Source organism: Rattus rattus, chromosome 8, assembly GCF_011064425.1.
Source record: "Rattus rattus isolate New Zealand chromosome 8, Rrattus_CSIRO_v1, whole genome shotgun sequence".
Lineage (NCBI taxonomy): Eukaryota > Metazoa > Chordata > Mammalia > Rodentia > Muridae > Rattus > Rattus rattus.
In genome coordinates this window covers 53,661,560-53,683,455 of record NC_046161.1, presented here as the reverse complement: position 1 = coordinate 53,683,455, position 21,896 = coordinate 53,661,560, and the positions used below count along the sequence as shown (strand labels likewise).

At 37.3% G+C, this 21,896-nt stretch overlaps 1 protein-coding gene and 1 long non-coding RNA gene across 7 annotated transcripts in view; one reads left to right on the top strand and one right to left on the bottom strand.

The window, feature by feature from the left end:
• LOC116906591 overlaps nt 1-2,892 on the top strand; it is a 109,482-nt gene extending 106,590 nt beyond the window's left edge. For all 3 annotated transcript variants that reach the window (XR_004388749.1, XR_004388750.1, XR_004388751.1), the window contains exon 4: nt 2,810-2,892. This is a non-coding gene — a long non-coding RNA (uncharacterized LOC116906591). The remainder of the gene's footprint in view (nt 1-2,809) is intronic.
• The window catches only part of Myo9a (myosin IXA), a 191,584-nt gene that overhangs the window by 96,837 nt on the left and 72,851 nt on the right, over nt 1-21,896 (bottom strand). For all 4 annotated transcript variants that reach the window (XM_032909329.1, XM_032909330.1, XM_032909331.1 and 1 more), the window contains exons 11-14: nt 19,467-19,601; nt 10,564-10,685; nt 6,803-6,944; nt 2,780-2,975 (exon numbers count right to left, since the gene is read on the bottom strand). In XM_032909329.1, the coding sequence (XP_032765220.1) occupies nt 2,780-2,975; nt 6,803-6,944; nt 10,564-10,685; nt 19,467-19,601 (595 nt within the window). The remainder of the gene's footprint in view (nt 1-2,779; nt 2,976-6,802; nt 6,945-10,563; nt 10,686-19,466; nt 19,602-21,896) is intronic.

Sequence of the window (21,896 nt, the reverse complement as noted above, 5' to 3'; positions counted from 1 at the left end):
TCTTTGCCATTTGATAGGTAATGCAGGTGTTTTTGAAAGCTATAAACCTGTCCATAAGCAGTTTTTGATTTATCTTCTATATATTGTTATATACTTTCTGGTTTTCTCCTAGTAGTGTGTAAAACACCTATATAATTACTTATATAGCCAAGAATCATTTTTAGGCAAAACTTCTATGGTCCTCTGGCCCAAAAATAGAGTATGGAAGGACATAAACTAATCAAACAGGAATTAATTAGTACAGACTGTGTTTGTTCATTCTTATCTTCGACTCAAAGTATCTTCTACCTTTTCTTGTGATTTTTTTCTTGAACTCCTTATATGGAAGGATCTTATTTGCTTTCTACATATTGTCATTTTTATTTTTCTTTTCCTTCAATCACTACCCTCTTTTATATCAAACACATTTTTTTAAAATTAGTTAACAGTTGATATGAAAATTATAATTAAAATAGTGGGGTTGGGGATTTAGCTCAGCGGTAGAGCGCTTGCCTAGCGAGTGCAAGGCCCTGGGTTCGGTCCCCAGCTCCAAAAAAAAGAAAAAAGAAAAAAAAATAATTAAAATAGTAATTTATATCTAGTCTAAGTTAAAAAACAACTTCAAATGCTTGAAAAGTGGCCCTTATCACTTTCTCTACACTGTTACTATTAAACAAGCTTTATCTTTTAAACAGTATGACCATCAGCACAGAATCAGTTAGTACTTTAAGCAGCTGTCTCTCAGATTGGAGTGCTAGAAAATGTAAAAATTATGTTTACTCCACCTTTTTGTAGTTAACTATAATAGTGCTCTTTATTTCTTCCCTAATGTTTCTATTATTCCTTTTTAAAACTGTATGTGTATGTATCTATTTTTGTGTATATATGGATACTTGAGTGTAACTCTATCCAGAAGAGGACATTTGATTTCCCCCTAGAGCTGGAGTTGCCAGTGGTTGTGAACCACCTAACACAGACTCTGGGACGTGAACTCAGGTTCTCTGGAAAAGCAGCAAGTGCACTTAGCTGCTGAGTCATCTCCCCAGGTCATTACTATCATCTTAACCATTTCAACCACAAGAACTCCCTTTGATACCTCCTAAGGTAGTGTGGTAATTTGACTAAGAATAGTCCCTATAGGTTCATTATGTTTGAATGCTTTGTCACTAGGGAATGGGGCTACTTTGCAGGGTTTAGGAGGTGTGGCCTTGTGGGAGTACATGTGGCTTTGTTAGAAAAAGTATGTATGGATGGGAGAGGGGCTTTGTAGTTTCAAATGCTCGAGGTAGGCCCAGTATTTCTCTCTTCCTGCTGCCTGCCCATCTGGATGTAGAAGTCTTAACTACCTTCCCAGAACTATGTCTACCTGCTTACTGCCACAATTCAAGCCATGACAACAATGAACTAAAGCTCTGAAGCCAACCCCAATTAAAGGGTGTCCTGGTGTCCTGGTGTCTCTTTACAGCATAGAACACTGACTAAGGCAATGGCAAAGACTACTAATAATCAAGTCACGTAGGATTCCCCAGGACGTTTTTCTGCTTCTGTTGTTGGGTTATTTTGTTTTGTGTTTGAGACAGTATCTCTCTAAAAAGCCCTGCTTCTCCTCAAACTCACTATGTAGACTAAACTGGCATGGAAATTAAGTGTCTGACTCACTCTACCTCCCAGGTAAAAAATTAGAACTTAAGTTTAAAAGCTGACTTTGAAGGTTTGTTTACTCCTATGACATACAAGTTAATTTGGAACCACAGAAGAATAAGGAAGCACTCATATAATCCTACTGAAAGGCATGTCTCAACTACAGAAAATCAGAAGATTCTAATTATACACATTCCAAATGGCCACATGTGCCTATGAACTTGATCTCATGCACATGGAGTGTCTCGTGGCTTAAAGAAAGAGGAAGTACCCAGGAAAAAAATCATTTATAAATTTCAAACTAAAAACTCAATAAAAAGAATTATCAGGTTAAAAAAAAAAAACAAAAACCTTAATGAACAGATCATTCTTTAATAGAAAAGAAAAAGTGCTTTTACTTACAAAATTGGTCAACAGATAAGGTGACTGGGGCAGGAGACTCATCATATTACACTGCCTGACCCCAACATTTTTGTTTCCTACTTTGCTTTTTCATATTAAATTATGATTGAATTTGTAGAAAAAAAACACAGAAAACACAAAATGGAGAAAACATTAAAATCAAATTCCGAATCATTATATGATTATCAGCTTACATTTTTGTTCATAACTACTACTGTGATGATTTTCATGAGAGTAGCCCCTGTGCACTCAATATATTTGAATACTTAGTCTACAGTTGGTGAAATTGTTTGAGAAGAATTAGTAGGCGTGACCTTCTTGGAAGAGGTGTCACTGGGTCTGGGCTTCTGAGCTTTGAAAACCTCATGCCAGGCCCAGTTTCACTGTCTGCCTGCACCTTTCAGATCAGATATGAGCACTCGGATATTGCCCAAGTACCATGCTTGCCTACACCATAATGACCATGGACTAACCCTCCAAAACTATAAACAAGCCCCCAATTAGATGTTCCCCTTTATAACCAGCCTTGGTCATGCTGTTTCATCACACAATAGCAACCCTAACTAAGACACTCATTATACTTATCAATATCTATTATGAAAATATAGCAACATATACCTACATACTTACAGAAACATACACCTAATCACTTAAAGGTGTGATTTATCAGCTATGGAACATGATTACAGGATATGGCAAGGAAACAGAACAAAATAAAAAGTATTATCATGGAAGAATACTAGCAAGATTGGCTTACCACTTTTTCTCTGAATATGTCTTTTCCCAGCTTCCCTGAAAGCAACCACAGCTCTAAAAAATGCTCGGAGAACTGCCCATCGGAAAACAGCTACAGGATCAATGCCAGTCATCCCAGAAACAAAAGCATTCCTGCTACTTCTCAGAAGAGCCACAATGTCTGGACGCATATGATCTGTATTTTTTTCCCGAAAATCCTATGAAAAAAGTACCAATGTTATTTCTGAAAAAGACTACTAAAATCAAGAAGATAGTAGGTATGTTTGAATGGTGGGTGAAGAGAGATTGTAGAACTGAATTCAATTCTGAGTAGCTACCTGGGTGAGGTGCCTTCTAAAAAGTGCCAGCTAATTCTGAAACTACTGAATTATGTAATACTCTAATTTTATTATGGATTATTAGATAGTTAATTTCAAGGGGTATTCGATAAAATGGTATGATAGAAAACTTAAAAGATCTAGCCTTGAAAAACCAGACAAAAGAGAGCCTCACTTGTTCTCCAGGGTGATCAGTGGGCAGGTTAGACAAAAAAGCAGGAAAGCCAGGGACTGTAGATACTAGCTAAAGCTGCATGTGGTCGGAAAATAGGTAAATAACATACTGAGGGTCTGAAAAGTAGAGCTTGGTTTTCTTTTGTCTCATTCAATGATAAAAGAATTGGAAATGTAGAAGAACTGAATACTAGCCAGTTAGTATATTAAAATATCTGACCCTGCACAAAAAAAAAGTGGTACACAAAAATGAAGTACCTTTGTTATTTTTGTTACCTATAATTTATAGTATTCTATTATCAGCTACTTTCTCATGTATTTGTTTATATTGTTATGTATTAAAATGGAAGTAACATTAGACTTTGTTGAATTTGTTTCAATTCTGGCAGGATTTCTTTAGCTTTAAGACAGGGTACCACTATGTAGCCCTGGCTGGTCCTGGAACTCGTTATGTAGATTAGGTTGACCTTAAATTTACACAGATCCCTCTTGGGAAGTACTGACATTAAAAGAACGTACCACTATTTTTTTTTTTTGTTTCTTTATGGTTCTTTTTATTGTCCTGATTTATGATTTTTAGCATGTCCTTCTCATTCAATTGGGATCAATGTGCACTTTTACAAGCTTTCTTGAGATGGAATCTGATATTTCTTTCATCCTTATTTCTTGTCTTAAATGATTTAAATGGATTCCACAAACTTTAAAATACTGCAGTCTTAACTCTTCAGTTAAAAATATATATTAGAATGACAAGTAGTTTTAGTTGTGATTTTTCTGGATTAATTCATCAACTAATTGGAAGAGTTTTGCTTAATGTTTAAATACATAGTAACTGCCTAAGTTACCCTATGGCATGTCTGTGTGCCCTGTAGCACAATAGATTTGTCCACAGCTACTTCCATTTGGTTATAGCTTCTGCAGTGCGAGGAATTACATTTAGAGCAGCACACAGACCAGACGAGCACTCTATCCCAGCGACAGTCTCAGCGCTGCACCTACTTGTGGTCTCTTTCTGCTTTTGATCAACATTTTATCAACTGGATACTTTCTCATTGTGAAATATCCCTGTTTACCTCCAGTAATATCTCTAGCATTTGTCTATTTCTTTAGTGAGTATATAATTTCACCCTTCAATCATCTTTTACTTTAAATCTACTTGGTAACATACATAAACATCACAGAAACAGGAGTGTATAGTATATGATCAATGTCTCTGTAAGTCTTGGGCATTTGTATACTTGGTTCCCACTTGGTGATGGTTCAAGAGGTGTGGTCTTGCTTAAGCATGCCAGTGTGGTCAGGTAGTGAGTTTAAAGACTCACATCATTTCTTGTTCCAACTCTTTGCTTTGTGCTTGCAGTTTATGACGTGAGCACCTCAGCTTCTCCTTCAGCTGCCATGCCTGCTGCTTCCCTACCATGATAGACTCTTACCTTTCTGGAATGGTAAGACCAAATAAACTTTATCTTCTATAAATTGCCTTGATCATGGTGTTTTACTACCACACTAGAAAAGTAACTACATCATCTAACAACAGGCTCAAGACCAGTGAGTGTACAGGGAGGGATCCATGGCTCCAGCTGTATATGTAGCAGAGGATGGCGTTGTCTGACATCAATGAGAGGGGAGGCCCTTGGTCCTGTGGAAGTCTGATTTAGGAAGATACTGGAGGGGTGGGAGGGAGACTTTGGGTGGTTGGGGAAGCACCCTCATAGAGGCAAAGGGGAGGGAAGAGAGGGAGGTTGTGGGATGAGGGGTTTATGGGTAACCGGGAAGTGGGATATCATTGGAGATATAAAAGAATGGAATGATTAATAAAAAAAAGATTTCTGCTTTGTTTTACGTTATAAATAATATCTAAAATCTGCTTCTCACCTGTGTATTCTATCTCAGATACAGTACTTCAAATAGATTCAATTACTTCCCACCATAAAATATTCATTTATAATATCTATAAAGTATATGGAGATCTCCACACTATACTTTATATAAGATCTTCCCCGTTTCTACTGTTACTCTTGTGGTTCAATTTAATATTTCACCTCAAATTAAAAGGGGAGGGAGCTAAAGGAGAATTAATAAATTCTAAGAATCCAGCCTTGTCTCTCTGGTGTCCTTAAAAATGCAAATCTGCTTTAATAGTTTCACAGTTCCTATAATAATTTCAACACCCCCACTCCAGTAGTGAGGTTGATAGTAAGCATGTGGTATGACTGAAGCATTTAGCAGGCTGACACAGGACTGTTGTCTTCACTAACAGTATGGATTGTACAGGAGTTCCTCAATTCATTAAAAATAAAACACTTAGGCTTCTTCAATGTAGCCTAGAAATCCTTCAAGATTGAATCTGTCTGCTCTTGGATTCACTAAAATATCTCACTCATCCTTAATCTCATCTCACTGACCTTTTATATACTATTTAAACATACTTAACTCCTTTCTTACTTTATAGCCTAGAATTCACTATCTCAACTCACCAGTGTAACATTTACTTTAGTTCCTCTCAAAAATAAAAGTCCTTATAAATCTACAAAATAAAAGGTAATTACTTCATTACTTTAATTCACAGAAAAATTTATAGTACATAACTACAAATAAATGATTATGCATATGATATATACTTAAAAATCTGTCTAGCTTATCACTATATAATCACAAATACTGAACAGGGAACTACATATGGAATTTAATAAATAATTCTTTAAAAATGAATCAGTAAATGGTTAAATAGTGAACTAGGATGTCTACCACAGCTAGACATGGTGACACAACTCTGTAATCCTAGACACTTAGGATTAGAGGCAAGAGAATTAGGAGTTCAAGAACACGCTCTGCTACACAGAAAATTTGAGACTCTCTAAGCTACATGAAACAAACATGTTTTGTTTTGTCTAAAAAACAAAAAACAAAACAAAAAAATCAATGAGTTTTTAATTTTTCAAATCATTTCATTACTGCATTACAAGGAAACTAAGTATCATAAGTGCCAAGTTTAAACTTCCCAAGAGTTTACCATATCATCAGTTACATAAGATACATGCAAGAGTTAATGTTATTATAACTAATAAGAATGAAAGCTCACAACTACCTAATGGTACTCAGAACAGAAGCTTCTAAAAGACCATTATGAGTATCATTAAAGGAAAACAAATGAATTGTGAGGATAAACAATGAGTTTGTGACACATACATACTATCTGTTCTAGATTTTAAAAGTTCATTAAAATGGCCTAATAGATTTATCTATAGTAGGAAACCAGCAGAAACATTATCTAAAATGATAATATACTGAAAAATATATATCTCTATTCTAATTCTATCCTTACAAAATGTCTCCAAAGGCTACTGATCCAGAGCCTCCAAAAACTATAAGAAAGAGTAGCATGCTAGAGATAGCAATGATAGATCTGGGGGTAGAGTTATGATCAGGAGACAATGTTTACATGCATAGAACTGCCAAAGAATAAAAGGTGTTCTATATTTTAAAATACATACCTCTTCTCTAAAGCCATATTCAATAAAAAATTTACTGACCTTTACTCCATATTTTACTTTCCCAGCGTAATGTTTTATGATAAAAGCAGGCTCCATTACAGCTGGAAATTCAATGTAAGAATTCTCTTCATGTTGATGTTTAAACTTGTCAAGTAATGTTTGATTTGTAGCCTGTGGAAAGCTAAAGTGAAAGAGGTAACAAATTATAAGAAAGATGTAATCTTTTATAAAAGCATAAAAAGTTTACTATGATCATCTCATTAGATGCTGAGAAAGCATTTGACAAAATTCAACACCCCTTCATCTTAAAAGTTTTGGTAAGATCAGGAATTCAAGGATCATATCTAAACATGGTAAAAGCAATATACAGCAAACCAGTAGCCAACATCAAACTAGATGGAAAGAAATTTGAAGCAATCCCACTAAAATCAGGAACTAGACAAGGCTCCTGCCCACTCTCTCCCTACTTATTCAATATAGTACTCGAAATCCTAGCCAGAGCAATCAGAAAACAAAAGGAAGTCAAAGGGATACAAATTGGAAAGGAAGAAGTTAAAATATCACTATTTGCAGATGATTTAGTATACTTAAGTGACCCAAAAATTCTACCAGAGAACTCCTAAACGGGATAAACAACTTCAGGAAAGTGGCTGCATATAAAATTAACTCAAACAAATCAGTAGCCTTCCTCTACTCAAAGGATAAACAGGCTAAGAAAGAAATTGGGGAACTGACATTCTTCACAATAGTCCCAAATAATATAAAATACCTTGGTGTGACTCTAACCAAGCAAGTGAAAGATCTGTATGACAAGAACTTCAAGTCTCTGAAGAAAGAAACTGAAGATCTCAGAAGATGGAAAGATCTCCTATGCTCATGGATTGACAGGATTAATATAGTAAAAATGGCCATTTTACCAAAAGTGATCTACAGATTCAATGCAATCCCCATCAAAATTCCTACTCAACTTTTCATAGAGTTAGAAAGAGCAATTTGCAAATTCATTTGGAATAACAAAAAAAAAAGCCAGGATAGTGAAAACTATCCTCAACAATAAAAGAACTTCTGGGGGAATCACCATCCCTGACCGCCAGCTGCTTTACAGAGAAATAGTGATAAAAACGGTATGGTATTGGTACAGAGACAGGCAGGTAGATCAATGGAATAGAATTGAAGACCCAGAAATGAACTCATACACCTATGGTCACTTGACCTTTGACAAAGGAGCTAAAACCATCCAATGGAAAAAGAGAACATTTTTAACAAATGGTGCTGGTTCAACTGGAGGTCAGCATGTAGAAGAATGCAAATAGATCCATTCTTACCGCCCTATACAAAGCTCAAGTCCAAGTGGATCAAGGACCTCCACATAAAATCAGATACACTCAAACTAATAGAAGAAAAAGTGGGGAAGAATCTGGAACACATGGATGGGCACTGGAGAAATTTTTCTGAACAGAACACCAATGGCTTATGCTCAAAGATCAAGAATCGACAAATGGGACTTCATAAAATTGCAAAGCTTCTGTAAGGTAAAGGACACTGTCAATAGGACAAAACAGCAACCAACAGATTAGGAAAAAATCTTTACCAATCCTACAGATCTTACAATCCCATAGAGGTCTAATAACTAATATATACAAAGAATTCAAGAAGTTAGACTCCAGAGAATCAAATAACCCTATTTAAAAAAAAAATGAAGTACAGACCTAACAAAGAATTCTCAACTGAGGAATATCGAATGGCCACAAAGCACCTAAAGAAATGTTCAACATCCTTAGTCATCAGGGAAATGCAAATCAAAGCAACCCTAAAATTCCACCTCATATCAGTCAGAATGGCTATGATCAAAAACTAAGGTGACAACAAATGCTGGCTAGGATGTGCAGAAAGAGGACCACTCTTCCACTGTTGGTGGGATTGCAGACTGGTACAACCACTCTGGAAATCAATATGGAGGTTCCTCAGAAAATTGGACATAGTATTACCTGAGGACCCAGCTATACCACTCCTGGGCATATATCCAAAAGATGCTCCAACATACAACAAAGACACATGCTCCACTATGTTCATAGCAGCCTTATTTATAATAGGCAGAAGCTGGAAAGAACCCAGATGCCCTTCAACAGAGGAATGGATACAGAAAATGTGGGATGTAGAGGGCCGCAATAACATGCGCCACCACTAGATGGCGCTGGCTTCCGCTGCGCCCCACGTGGAAGGCCAAGTCAGACAAGATGGCGTCAGCCTTCAACATGCCAACCGGCCCCCCTTCAGGAAGTTAACTGTGCGCATGTGCAAGAGTGCCTTCGTGCAGGTCTTTGCCATTCCGGGCGCTGATGAGGTCATGAGTAAGCAAACCAATCAGGTGTGGATGCGGCATTAGGGGGGTTTATAAGCACCATGTTGGCGTGGCAAAGGGGCTTCTCCATGAGATAGAAATAAAGTTTTACGCATAGCTAGGATTTCTATGTCCACGTGCTTCTTGCCGGTGGAAGGTCGCGCGTGGGACAGTGGTACATCTACACAATGGAATACTGCTCAGCTATCAAAAACAATGACTTCATCAAATTCATAGGCAAATGGATGGAACTAGAAAATATCCTGAGTTGAGGTAACTCAATCTCAGAAAAATACACATGGTATGCACTCACTGATAAGTGAGTATTAGCCCAAAGCTTAGAATTACCCAAGATACAATCCACAGACCAAAGAAGCTCAAGAAGGATGACCAAAGTGAGGATGCGTCAGTTCTTCTTAGAAGGGGGAACAAAAACATTCATAGGAAGAAATACGGAGACAAAGTTTGGAATAGAGACTGAAGGAAAGGCCATTCAGACACTGCCCCACCTGGGGATCCAGCCCATATACATACAGCCACCCAAACCCAGACAATATTGCTGATGCCAAGAAGTTCATGCTGACAGGAGCCTGATATAGCTGTCTCCTGAGAGGCTCTGCCAGAGCATGACAAATATAGAGGTGGACACTTGCAGCCAGTCACTGAATTGAGAACAGGGTCCCCATTGGAGGAGTTAGAGAAAGGATTGAAGGAGTTGAAGAGGATTGCAACCCCAAAAGAACAACAACAATATCAGCCAACCAGACCCTCCAGAGCTCCCAGAGACTAAACCACCATCCAAAGAGTACACATGGACAGACCCATGACTCCAGTTGGATATGTAGTAGAGAATGGCGCTGTCCATCATCAATGGGAGGAGAGGACCTGGGTCCTGTGAAGGTTTGATGCCCTAGTGTAGGGGAATGCCAAGGCCGGGAAGCAGGAGGGAGTGGGTGGGTTGGTGGGTGGGAAAGGAAGCACTCTCACAGAAGCAGGGGAAGTGGGGGATGGGATAGGTGATTTCCAGAGAGGAAACTGGGAAAGGGGATAACTTTAAAGTGTAAATCTAATATACAATAAAAGAAAAATGCATGTCAAAAGATTTAACATCAAATTTTGTAAATCTAGAAAAAAATTGTTCAAGAGTAAAGCACAATCTATTACACAAAAATGTATTATTTTTTCCAGACACATACAGAAAAACCCATGTCTTCATTTGAAACATTATTAGAACGATTAACCTTTCTTAGATATAAGCTGGCTGGTGGTACATACTTGTACAGCTAACACTGAGGAGCCTAAGAATAAGGACTGCTGTGAGGATGAGGCTACCCTAGGGCTACAGCAGTCCTAGTTCCATCCTGGTCACAGTTAGACAGGGAGGCTGTCAGAAGTGAAGGTGAAGCACTCAAAAGGCACAATGGTTTCAAATATGAAAGGGAAAAGCACTTATACTCACTTGCTTTCTTCATCCAAAAGGTGGAGCAGTCCTGTTGGTTTTTTGCTAATAAGATTTATACAACAAGTATTATCAATATAATCAATGTTGTGCCAACTGATACCTTCAGTTCTATATTCCTCCTGGAAAAAATAAAATAGCAACTTATTTATCTTGCAGAAAATAATAGCAAATGACACAGTTTTAAGTAGGCTACAGCTACGTGTTGTTTTATCTGAATTATCTAACCTGTTACACGGATTGACATGTCTGTTTCGGTACAAGTACCATGTCTTTTGCTATTATGACTCTTTAACTTGAAACCAGGTACAGTGGTATCTCCTGCATTATTTTTTATGGTCAGGACCATTATGGCTACTTGGGGTCTTTTGCACTTCTGTGTGAAACTTAGGATCACTTATTTCCATAAATAGTGAATGATGGTGACTGCACTGAATTTATATCCCACTTCTGATAGCATGGCCATCTTTACAACAGTAATACTTCTAATTCATGACCGTGAAAAATCATTCCATTTGTGAGTGCTTCCTCTGTCTAGAACTCTCAAGACCTCACAGGAAAAGTCTTTCACTTCCTTGGTTAGGTTTATTCTACGGTATTTTTCTATCATCTGAGATAATTAAGAATAGAATTTCCAAGACTTATTTTGCTGACCATTTCCAAGGTTTTAGGAGCAATCACAGATTGTTAACATGAAAATGTTCAAATAGGTATAAAATTAACTAGAACATCAGCTATACCCCACAGCATGCTGGTTAACTGTGGCTAGTTTCCAGTTTATTCATCTTTTAAACTATTAAAAAGCACATCTACTTGGTTTTGGTTTTCTGGGGGGAAATGTTTGGCAGCAGTGGGTGCTGAACTTTGGGAATCTCACACATGCTAACACATGGATAGATAATATATCCCCAGAGTTAAAGGGAAATTTCTTTTTTGTTTATTTTTGTTTTTGTTTTTGAAGACGGGGTTTCTCTGTTTAGCCTTGGCTGTCTTTGAACTTGCCTTGGCCTCAAACTCAAAAAATACACTAGCCTCTGCCTCCCAAATGCTTGGATTAAAGGAGTATGTCGCCACCACCTAGCTTGTAATTTTATTATAATACTAAAATAAGTGTTAATGTTTGGAAAGCTGACCTTTGCTTTATGGTGCAAAATAATATAAGCATTACTTTTGTAAATATGTATTTTCAGCTAGAGTTCAGTATGCTACATATTATTTAGCGGGTCTCAATAACCAGTTACGTCCTGGGTAATTGTACATATTGATATGCAAGGCAGAGAGCAATGGATACCCATAAAATGTTAAGTTATTCAAGATAACAAGTTAAAATACCCCACTTATGACTGCAAGATATATTCCTCATTATACATTTAATAATTCTTGCTTCGTGCATTTTGAAGCTATTTCATTTGGTACCTATAAATTTGGGGCTGTACATTTATTTTAAAAAGAACTGATCGTAGCATTATGAGATATTTCCTTTTATACTTAATAAAGATACAAATGGTTTCTGCTAATGTTTGATAAACCTTATATACCTTTGTACTTTTAGCATTGAGTATAATATCAGACTGCCTCTGATACTGTTTGCTGCTCATCAGTCTAATGATTGTTAGCTGCTAAAGCAATCAACTCATATATGCCTACTGTACTCACTGGTACCTTACTATTTCTCCTTTCGCTCAGCTATCATCTTCTCTCAGCATTCCTTCTCATTTTGTTGCCCAGGTCTTCTGAGAACCCTGGACTACAGGTAAGTGCCACGTGCTCCAGCCTGGGCAGTGCTTCTACACTTCCTTGTGTTATGGTTAGGATTGCTTTGGTTATTTTTGCTTTACTCAGAATCTACCTTAGTTTGGCAAATATTTTATATTCACTTACTATCTTGTGGATATTCTAGAAATTATACCATGTATCTTTAACTTATCAATCTTTAACACAAATAAAATTTTCTATAACTTACCAGTTAATACAAAGATGTCACAACTTTATGCATGTTTTTGTCTATGTATATTTTAAGTCTATTTAAACATTAAACTATAAAATTGCACATTTTTGTCAAACTTAGTAGAATACTCATTTATATTCACCTACTTTAAAAAGTAATTTCACGGGGTTGGGGATTTAGCTCAGTGGTAGAGCGCTTGCCTAGGAAGCACAAGGCCCTGGGTTCGGTCCCCAGCTCCGAAAAAAAAGAAAAAAAAAAAGTAATTTCATTGTTTTTCCTTCAATTTTTAACATTTGTGCTATATAAGAATTATGATAAGAATATGACTAATATGCAGGCCTAAATAAAGAGCTTAACTGTTAATGAAAATATCCTACTGCCTTCTGTCTCCCACTGTTCACTCTGAAGAACTTAGTGCTGCTACACACACACACACACACACACACACACACACACACAGAGGAATGAATGAACAAATGAACAAACACACAGGAGGTCTGGAGAAGAGGTAACCTGTTGCATAGTGAAAATTGTTGGTTAGACTCCATACATAAAGTCCCTTGGAGAACTGAGAAGGTTTTTTTTTACTGTTGTTTGTTTGTTTTTGGAAGTAGCCATTCCTTCAAGCAAGCCTCACAAGGTAGTATCTAATAGTTTTGGAGTAACTGAAAGAACTGAAATAGTACCCAAGAGAATAAACCCTACAGAAATATAGAGGACATGGCAGGTATCTATGTTCACATATGAACCCAATCGGTGGTAAATCCTGACATTCGTGTGCCCTCGGTTGCTGCGTTGCACCCTTGGCACACCCAAGCAAGCACAAGGATTGCAGTTACTGGGAAAGCTGAAGACTGAACCTGACCTTCAAGCTGCAACAAGATTCTTGCCCTGAGAAGAGCAGGGTAGATGAGGCAGCTCAAGAGATGTAGACCATGACAAGCTGTCTGAGTCCACACGGCTGTAAAAATATTTAATCTAATTCAGCGTTTTACCCTTCCTTTGGGTAAAAGACACATGTGACCTTTATACTTATAACGAGCCTTAATCAACACAGAGCTGGGTGGATATTTATCCTCTGTGCTATAGTGACTCTTTCCCAGCCGATAATTTTTATTATATAATTTGCCATGTTTTGTCTGGGCTGCTCTTAGCTCCAATTCACTAACCCACATGGTCATTATTTTAAAATTCTTACCCCAATGGAGGCTTCTTCGCACACCAACTTTTTCTCTTTTTCCCTCATGGTTTTTCTCCAACTCCAAGCCCAGGAACCTAAACCCCACTGGTCTCTTCTGCCCAGCTATTAGCTGCTGCCATCTTTATTTACCAATAGGAGATCATGGGGGCAGGACGGGGGGTCGGGGGAAGTCACATAGCATCACCTGGGTCCGTGTGTGGTCTCTGGGAGCAACCAATATTTAGAATAGCAAAAGACCAATCCTCAACAATTTTTGTCTAATTAAAAAGGCTCTTTTTCTTATAATAATAAGAACATACAGTAGAGACAATTATGGATATTATTAGATACGAGCTACATTTAAATATCCAGTCTGTTTGTATTTGGCACCTTAGATAAGGTATTTTACCATCTATGCCATCTTAATGAGTTCAGAGTTTTGTATCTATCTCATTTATTATTTTAACCTGTATTACCATTTTAAAAACATCTTTTTTGACCTAGAACATCTTTTTATAACTCTCTAGTCTTTAACCCTATCCAAGAATTGAGAAGAAATAAATATTATTTGAGTATGCAGGAAGCATAGGAACATAGCTCTTAAAAATCTCAACAAGCAGCTGACCCAGACAGATGCAGATACTTACACCCAACCAAAAGACAGAAGCCAGGACTCCTGTGGTTGAATTAGGGAAAGGCTGGAAGTAGTTGTAGAAGAGGGAGACCCCATAGGAAGACGAGCAGTCTCAACTAACCTGGACTCCCAAGATCTCTCAAACGCTGAGCCACTGACCAGGCAGTGTACATAAGGTACGAGGCCCTCAACACATATATAGCAGAGGACGGCCTGGTCTGGCCTCAGTGAAAGAAGATGCACCTAATCCTCGAGACACTTGAGGCATTGGGAGAAGAGAGACCTGTTGGAATGTAGGGGGTGGGGACATCCTCTTGGAGACAGAAGAGGAGGAATGGGAGGAAGAACTAAGGACAGTCTGGGAGGGGGATAAAGACTAGATTGTTTAAAAACAAAAAGATAATTGAAAAAATTAAATTAAAAAAAATAAATGCTTTTGGCTCTGCAGACTAAACAAACAACCAGAAAACCACCCCACAGAAATGAAAGAGATAGTTTAACACCTGGACAGACCCCAATATTTCTTATAACACTGGAGCATCTATCTTTAGTCTTTTGGCCCAGAACATCTGACAGACCTTAAGTGAAGCAGGAATTATGAAGGATTAACTTACCCTATCTTGACTGAGCTTAGCAATCAACTATCTTTTGTCTGTCCTTTTTTGGACAGCATTTTGTCTGCAGATACTTAGGGCATTTTTTGCCCCATGGCTTGTCACAATTGAAGCAACTCAATATGGAAGGTTATTGATGCTCATCATCTTTTTTTGAAGTGGAATGGGGAATGGTGGTATTGTCAGGAGCAGACATGTTTCATAGTCAAAAGATCTTTTAATGATGAACTTATATTAAATGTCATACTTTGTGGATCTCTGTCACTTTTGAAGATCATCTATCTACATCCAGCATATCTGAATTGTTAAATGTTTATTTTTAGCTCTTTACTATTTGAATAACCTTTAAAACATTTTACTGTAATTAACTAAATTAGTACCTAATATGACCATGAGTTTGACTATCTGATTATTAACTTGGATTATGTAATTATTTTAAACAGTTTTTGATAGCTATTACTAAAAGGAAAGGTACTAGGCCTTGAATTTTTTTTTCTCTATTTTTTCATTTTTTTTTTCATCGTTATTAACTTGGGTATTTCTTATTTACATTTCGATTGTTATTCCCTTTCCCGGTTTCCGGGCCAACATTCCCCTAACTCCTCCCCCTCCCCTTCTCTATGGGTGTTCCCCTTCCCATCCTCCCCCCATTACCGCCCTCCCCCCAACAATCATGTTCACTGGGGGTTCAGTCTTGGCAGGACCAAGGGCTTCCCCTTCTACTGGTGCTCTTACTAGGCTATTCATTGCTACCTATGAGGTTGGAGTCCAGGGTCAGTCCATGTATAGTCTTTGGGTAGTGGCTTAGTCCCTGGAAGCTCTGGCTGGTTGGCACTGTTGCTCATATGGGGTCTCATGCCCCTTCAAGCTCTTTCAGTCCTTTCTAAGATTCCTTCAGCAAGGGTCCCGTTCTCAGTTCAGTGGTTTGCTGCTGGCATTGCCTATGTATTTGCTGTATTCTGGCTGTGTCTCTCAGGAGAGATCTACATCCGGTTCCTGTCGGCCTGTACTTCTTTGCTTCATCCATCTTATCTAGTTTGGTGGCTGTATATGTATGGGCCACATGTGGGACAGTAGGCCTTGCATTTTTAAATGAGTTGAAACATATGCATACCATGTTGTAACAAAATTAATCTTAAATTTTGTATCAATATACAAAGGTTTATTATGCCAATGAAAACCTTAAACCTGAATTAATAAACAAAATTTTGAACCAATATAAGAAAACATAACTTTAATTTAGCATTAAAATATGAATATCTCTACCAATGTAAGATTATGTCATTTTGATTTAATAATCAATCCCTATCTATTGTATTATAATATTATTAACACCCAAGTATACACAGCATGAGTCCAGGCTGAAACTTTGGCCTCATTCCTACAAAGTCTTAAGGACACCAGGAGGCAAATCCAAAATCTCTTTCTACTGAGAAGTTCCTGCTATACCTTTAACCATACCACAGTCATGGATATGATACTGAATGGGTATTTCCTTCAACCTCGCTAAGTGGGAGTTGGAGAGAGTTTGTCACATATGTGGAACTAGAGTCTCATGGGTCCTGTTGACATTAAGATGGTCACATAGAGAACTGTGCCTGTCATTATCTGTGGAGATAGAATGAGTGCCCTAGTGTCCACAAACCTAGTTGCTCTAGATGAAAACAGTGAGGTGAAAGCATGTTGGAGAAATGGTGCCCAGGTGCCTAGTAAAAGGAGGGTTGGTAGCAATACTTTAATCAACAGTCTGCAAGTCGACTGGGTAGCTAGAAATGGTTCAAAATAATAATAATAGACTACCTATCACCTCATATCATGGTATGGAGGAGCTGTGAACAAATCTAAGAAGGTGTAGACTAAGCCAAGTTAGTTTCTCTGTTTCACCTTTGCTAGGTATACTGGCTGGTTTTGTGTGTCAACTTGACACAAGCTGAAGTTATCACAGAGAAAGAAGCCTCCCTTGAGGAAATGCCTGCATGAGACCCAGCTGTAAAGCATTTTCTCAGTTAGTGATCAAGTGGGGAGGACCCAGCCCATTGTGGGTAGTGCCATCCCTGGGCTGGTAGTCTTGGCTTCTATAAGAGAGCAAGCTGAGCAAGCCAGGAGAAGCAAGCCAGTAACATCCCTCCATGGCCTCTGCATCAGCTCCTGCTTCCTGACCTGCTTAAGTTCCTGTCCTGACTTCCTTTGGTGATGAACAGCAATGTGGAAGTGTAAGCTGAAAAAACTCTTTCCTCCCCAACTTGCTTCTTAGTCATGATGTTTGTGCAGGAATAAAAGCCCTGACTAAGACACTAGGCATCTGTGAGAAGAGGTTCTAAAGAGTGTCACTCTTGTACTTAAGTACATAATAAGCTCATAGCAGGCACCAAAAACATCATTAAACTCTGTAGCCACGGGTCTATCTACTGTCTTTAACAGTCTGCTAATGTTGGCTTTCTAAAATAGGATAATTAAGGGATCTTCACCAAAGACACATTATTTCTCTTAATTTGTTTTATTTTATATAGATAGCTGTTATGTCTGAATATCACATTTGTCTGTGTACCATATATATGCCTAGTGCCCATGGAGGTCAGAAGAGAACAGAAAGTGGATGTTGAATCCCCACAAGCTAAAGTACAGACAGCTCTGAGCTGCCTTAAGAATACCGAGAATTGCACCTGGGTCCTCTAAGAAAACAGCCAGTGTTCTTTTCAATGTACCAGCTCTCTGACCCCAATGATGTGTAGTCTTAATTCCCCGTACATTAAGAAAAATGTAAGGACTTTATAAAGGAAGTTTAGAATAAATACATTGCTCTAATACAAAATTTTTCTTGATGGGGATAGAATGATAGCTTAGTGATTAAGTATACTTGCTGCTCTTACAAAGAGAACTGAGGTTTGATTCCCAGCACTCAAGCTGGGTAGTTGGGAACTGCCTGTAGTAACTCAAGTTCCAGGACCAGACTCCCTCTTCTGGCCTCCTCAAACCCCAGCATACATACAGTGCGCACAAAAACAAGCATGCATGCATACATATGCATGTGATACAAATCAAAAGAATCGCCAGGTTGTCCTCTGACTTCTATACACTCATCCCAGTATGCATATCCTTACAAACAAAGAAACACACACACACAGGAACGAATATTATTTCAAAAACTTAAATTATATTGAATACTTTAAGCATTCATCAAAGGACTCAATCCTAAAACCTCTTACACAGTCACCCTTTAGAAAGAAGCAAAGCAAACAACAACAAAACAAGCCAGGAAGATGGCTCAGTAAGAGGCACTTGCGACACTCTTAGTGATCTGAGATTGATCCCCACAATACACATGAAGGTAGAGGAGGAGAATTGAATTCATAAATCCACAGGCTTTCTTCTGACCTCCACCTGTGTGCTACAGCACGTGCCTGTACATACATACACATACATATATGTGCATGTGGACATATACACACACAAACAATAATAAGTTTTAATTTTTAAATTAGCATTCAGAGCATTAACTTTATTATAGCATTTATGTACATTTAATTTGTAGAAACTAGCTGGTAGAATTTTTTTTTTTTTTTGATTCTTTTTTTCGGAGCTGGGGACCGAACCCAGGGCCTTGCGCTTCCTAGGCAAGCGCTCTACCACTGAGCTAAATCCCCAACCCCAGAATTTTTTTTTAAATTATTCAGTAGACCTACTAATTATTTTGGGTTTTGCATTTGATTTCAATTAGCATTTCTCTTAAGTTGATTATGATAAATCTTATTATAGTTGCCTATGTCATTTCTATATAAACTGAAAGTATAGGTTATAAACTGGGTCTAAAACTGATTTCAAACTAAATCTGGAGAAAACCCCCACATCTTTTGAGTCCTCGTCCCTCTAATAATTGTAATAAAAACTAATTACTAATCAATCTTGAGATTCTCATATGAAATGCCTTGTGGTTTTCTTGGTTTATTTATTTTTACTTTCTAGATTTATTTTAGGTGTATGAATGTTTTGCCAGCATGTATTTATGTGTACCACATGTATGCCTGGTGCCCAGAGAAGTTAGAAGAGGGTATTAGATCCCTTAAAACTGAGGTTACAGATGATTGTGAGGTACCACGTGGGTGCTAGGAACTGAATCCAGGTCATCAGCAAGAGAAACAAGTGCTCTAAATTGCTGAACCATATCTCCAGCCCCAGAAAACAACTTTGTATCTACACTCTGCTCCTCAAGACTCTTTGATCTCATATAAGAGGTGGAGACCAAAGCAGTTAAATAAACACTAAAGATAATAAGTAACCACACTCAATAGCAACAAAAATACAACACCCTTAAAAATCATGCATGATTCATCCACAGATACATGTAAACAAACACAAATTAACAGATGCATCTGGCAACTATTAAAAATAGAAAATTCTGTATAACGTGGATGAAAAGCTCTGCTCTAATTTGTCATGACCACCACACTGTCTGAATCAAAATGCAGGCTAGAAAACAGTAATGAAATTGATTCAAAAGTTTAAGTAACTATATACTTAGATACTCACTTGCTCCAACTTAAAGATATGCTGATTAAAGTAGTGCTGTAAACGTTCATTAGCAAAATTAATACAGAACTGTTCAAAACTATTGTTTTCATAATCTTCAAACCCAAAAATATCAAGAACACCAATGGACAAAGTCTGTAAAACAAGAGAAATTTAATTTAAAAAGAAGTCTCAAATTTACTTACATTACAAGTAATAAAATAATACTCCTTTCTGCAACAGTTCTGGTTCTGGTTCCAGAATTCAAATAAAATATAGAGCAATCTGTTAATCATTGATATAAATCACCATATAAAACCACTGTAAGGGGAAAATATACTTCATCTTAATTTTGGAAGCATATTTAGGAGCTAGAGAGATGGCTCAGCAATTAAGAGAACATACTGCTTCTGCAAAGGACCCATGTTCTTTTCCCTGCACCCACATCAGGTGACTGAAAAATCATAGTGACTACTGCTTCTGGGAATCTGATACCTCTGGCCTTTGTGGGCATTGAATGTGCACGCACACACGCACACACACATATAAATTCAAGCATGTCTAACTAAAAATTAATTGTTAAGTTTAGAAATAGTAACTAAAATGATACCCATATAATTTGTTGAAAAATATTTTTAGAAATATGGATATTTATAAATCATTGGGCTTAGAACTGCATGAATTTTTAGGAAAACTGACTTGTAACAGAAGGTAAAATATATAAAATGGCAATCAAAGAAAATTTTATTTTCCTGTCACAGTGATTATCATATGGCAATTTACATGAGTGTTTACCAGTTTTTCTCAAATTTTAAAACAACAATTAGTTGTCAAGAACTGATTAAAGAGATTAGGTTTTAGGGGTAAAGGGGATGAGGGAGACATCATCAACAGCAGTGTATTTGTATATTTTTAACTATCTAAGAACTCATAACTTAACGTCTTAAGGATAATAGGCAAATTAAATTGTTTTCTTTGTAAATATTTAATACAAATTTGAACATATGAAATTTCTGCATTACAATATCAAAATACACAAAGTACAGGGTGAGTGAGCTATTTTTATAATTTGAGAAAGCCAAGAAATCCCAAATAAATTCAAACATTCTTAAGTCCTGTGAGGGAACAGAAACAACAGGTATGAGAAAAATCAAAAGGCTACATAAGTTAAAGATCAGCAGGATAAAAGTATTTCTGGTTTTGACAAGAAAACTGGAATTCTTCTTAATTTGATATCAATGACAATGAATTTTGCACTCAGTACTAAATCAGCAGGTACACAAGATAACTCAGCAGGTAAAGGCACTTGACACCAAACCTGACAACTTCAATTCTAGCTGCAGAATCCACCTCATGGAAAGAACTAACTCCCAGAAGCTGTCCTCTGATCTCCAGACAGACATAAACAGTCAACCAACCAACCAAACAACCAAATAACCAATCAATCAATCAATCGATCAATCAATGTGAAGGTAAAAAACTACTCTAAAGGCAGAGGCAAGAGGAACCTGAGTTAAAACCACCATGAGCATCATAGGGACACTGTGTCAAAAAAATAAATAATGCTGAAAACCCTCATTAGCTCTGAAAGGGAATTAAATCCCCCACCCCTGCCACCACTGTTGCTAACAGGAACAGTATGCAAACTAATAGGATGAACATAAAAGACATTTTGAAGATGTATCAAGAGAGTTTTACTTAATTCTGACTACTGAAAAAGCTAGATACATAGAAGGAAATAATGTCCTTCACAAATAAGTTCACTGAATAATAAGACTGAGATTTAATTTTATAATGATGGAACTACTTAAACTATAAAAAATTTAAGAATAGAAGCTGGAGAGATGGCTCACAGGTTAAGAGCACTGACTGCTCTTCTAGAGGCCTTAAGTTCAATTCCCAGCAACCACATGGTGGCTCACAACCATCTGTAATGGGATCGCATGCCCTCTTCTGGTGTGTCTGAAGACAGTGACTATGTACTCATATACATAAGATAAATAAATAATTTTTTTAAATGTAAGAATAATTTTACCTTGCGTCAGTAGGATTAAACAATAAAGATGACATTTTAAGCAGATTAAGCAAACTAGGCAATAATGGCTATTAAAAATTAAAATGGACCTGAAATTATTAAAATTATAGGTATATAATCCGTCACATTAAAATTAAGACCAGAGGTGGGTGTGGTAGCATATACCTATAATTCTACCACTCAAGAGGAAGAAGCAGGATAACAATCAAGTCATGCCTAAACTGCAATATCTTGACTTAAAAATTAAAACAAACAAAAGGCAGGGCATGATAACACACACCTTTACTCCCTGCAATCAAGGAGGCAAAAACAGATCTAAGAGTTTGAGACTGTTCGGGCCTACAAAGTGAGCTACGGGACATTCAAGGCTATGTAGAGAAACCCTGCTTCAAAAAATAACAGAGACAAAAACAAAA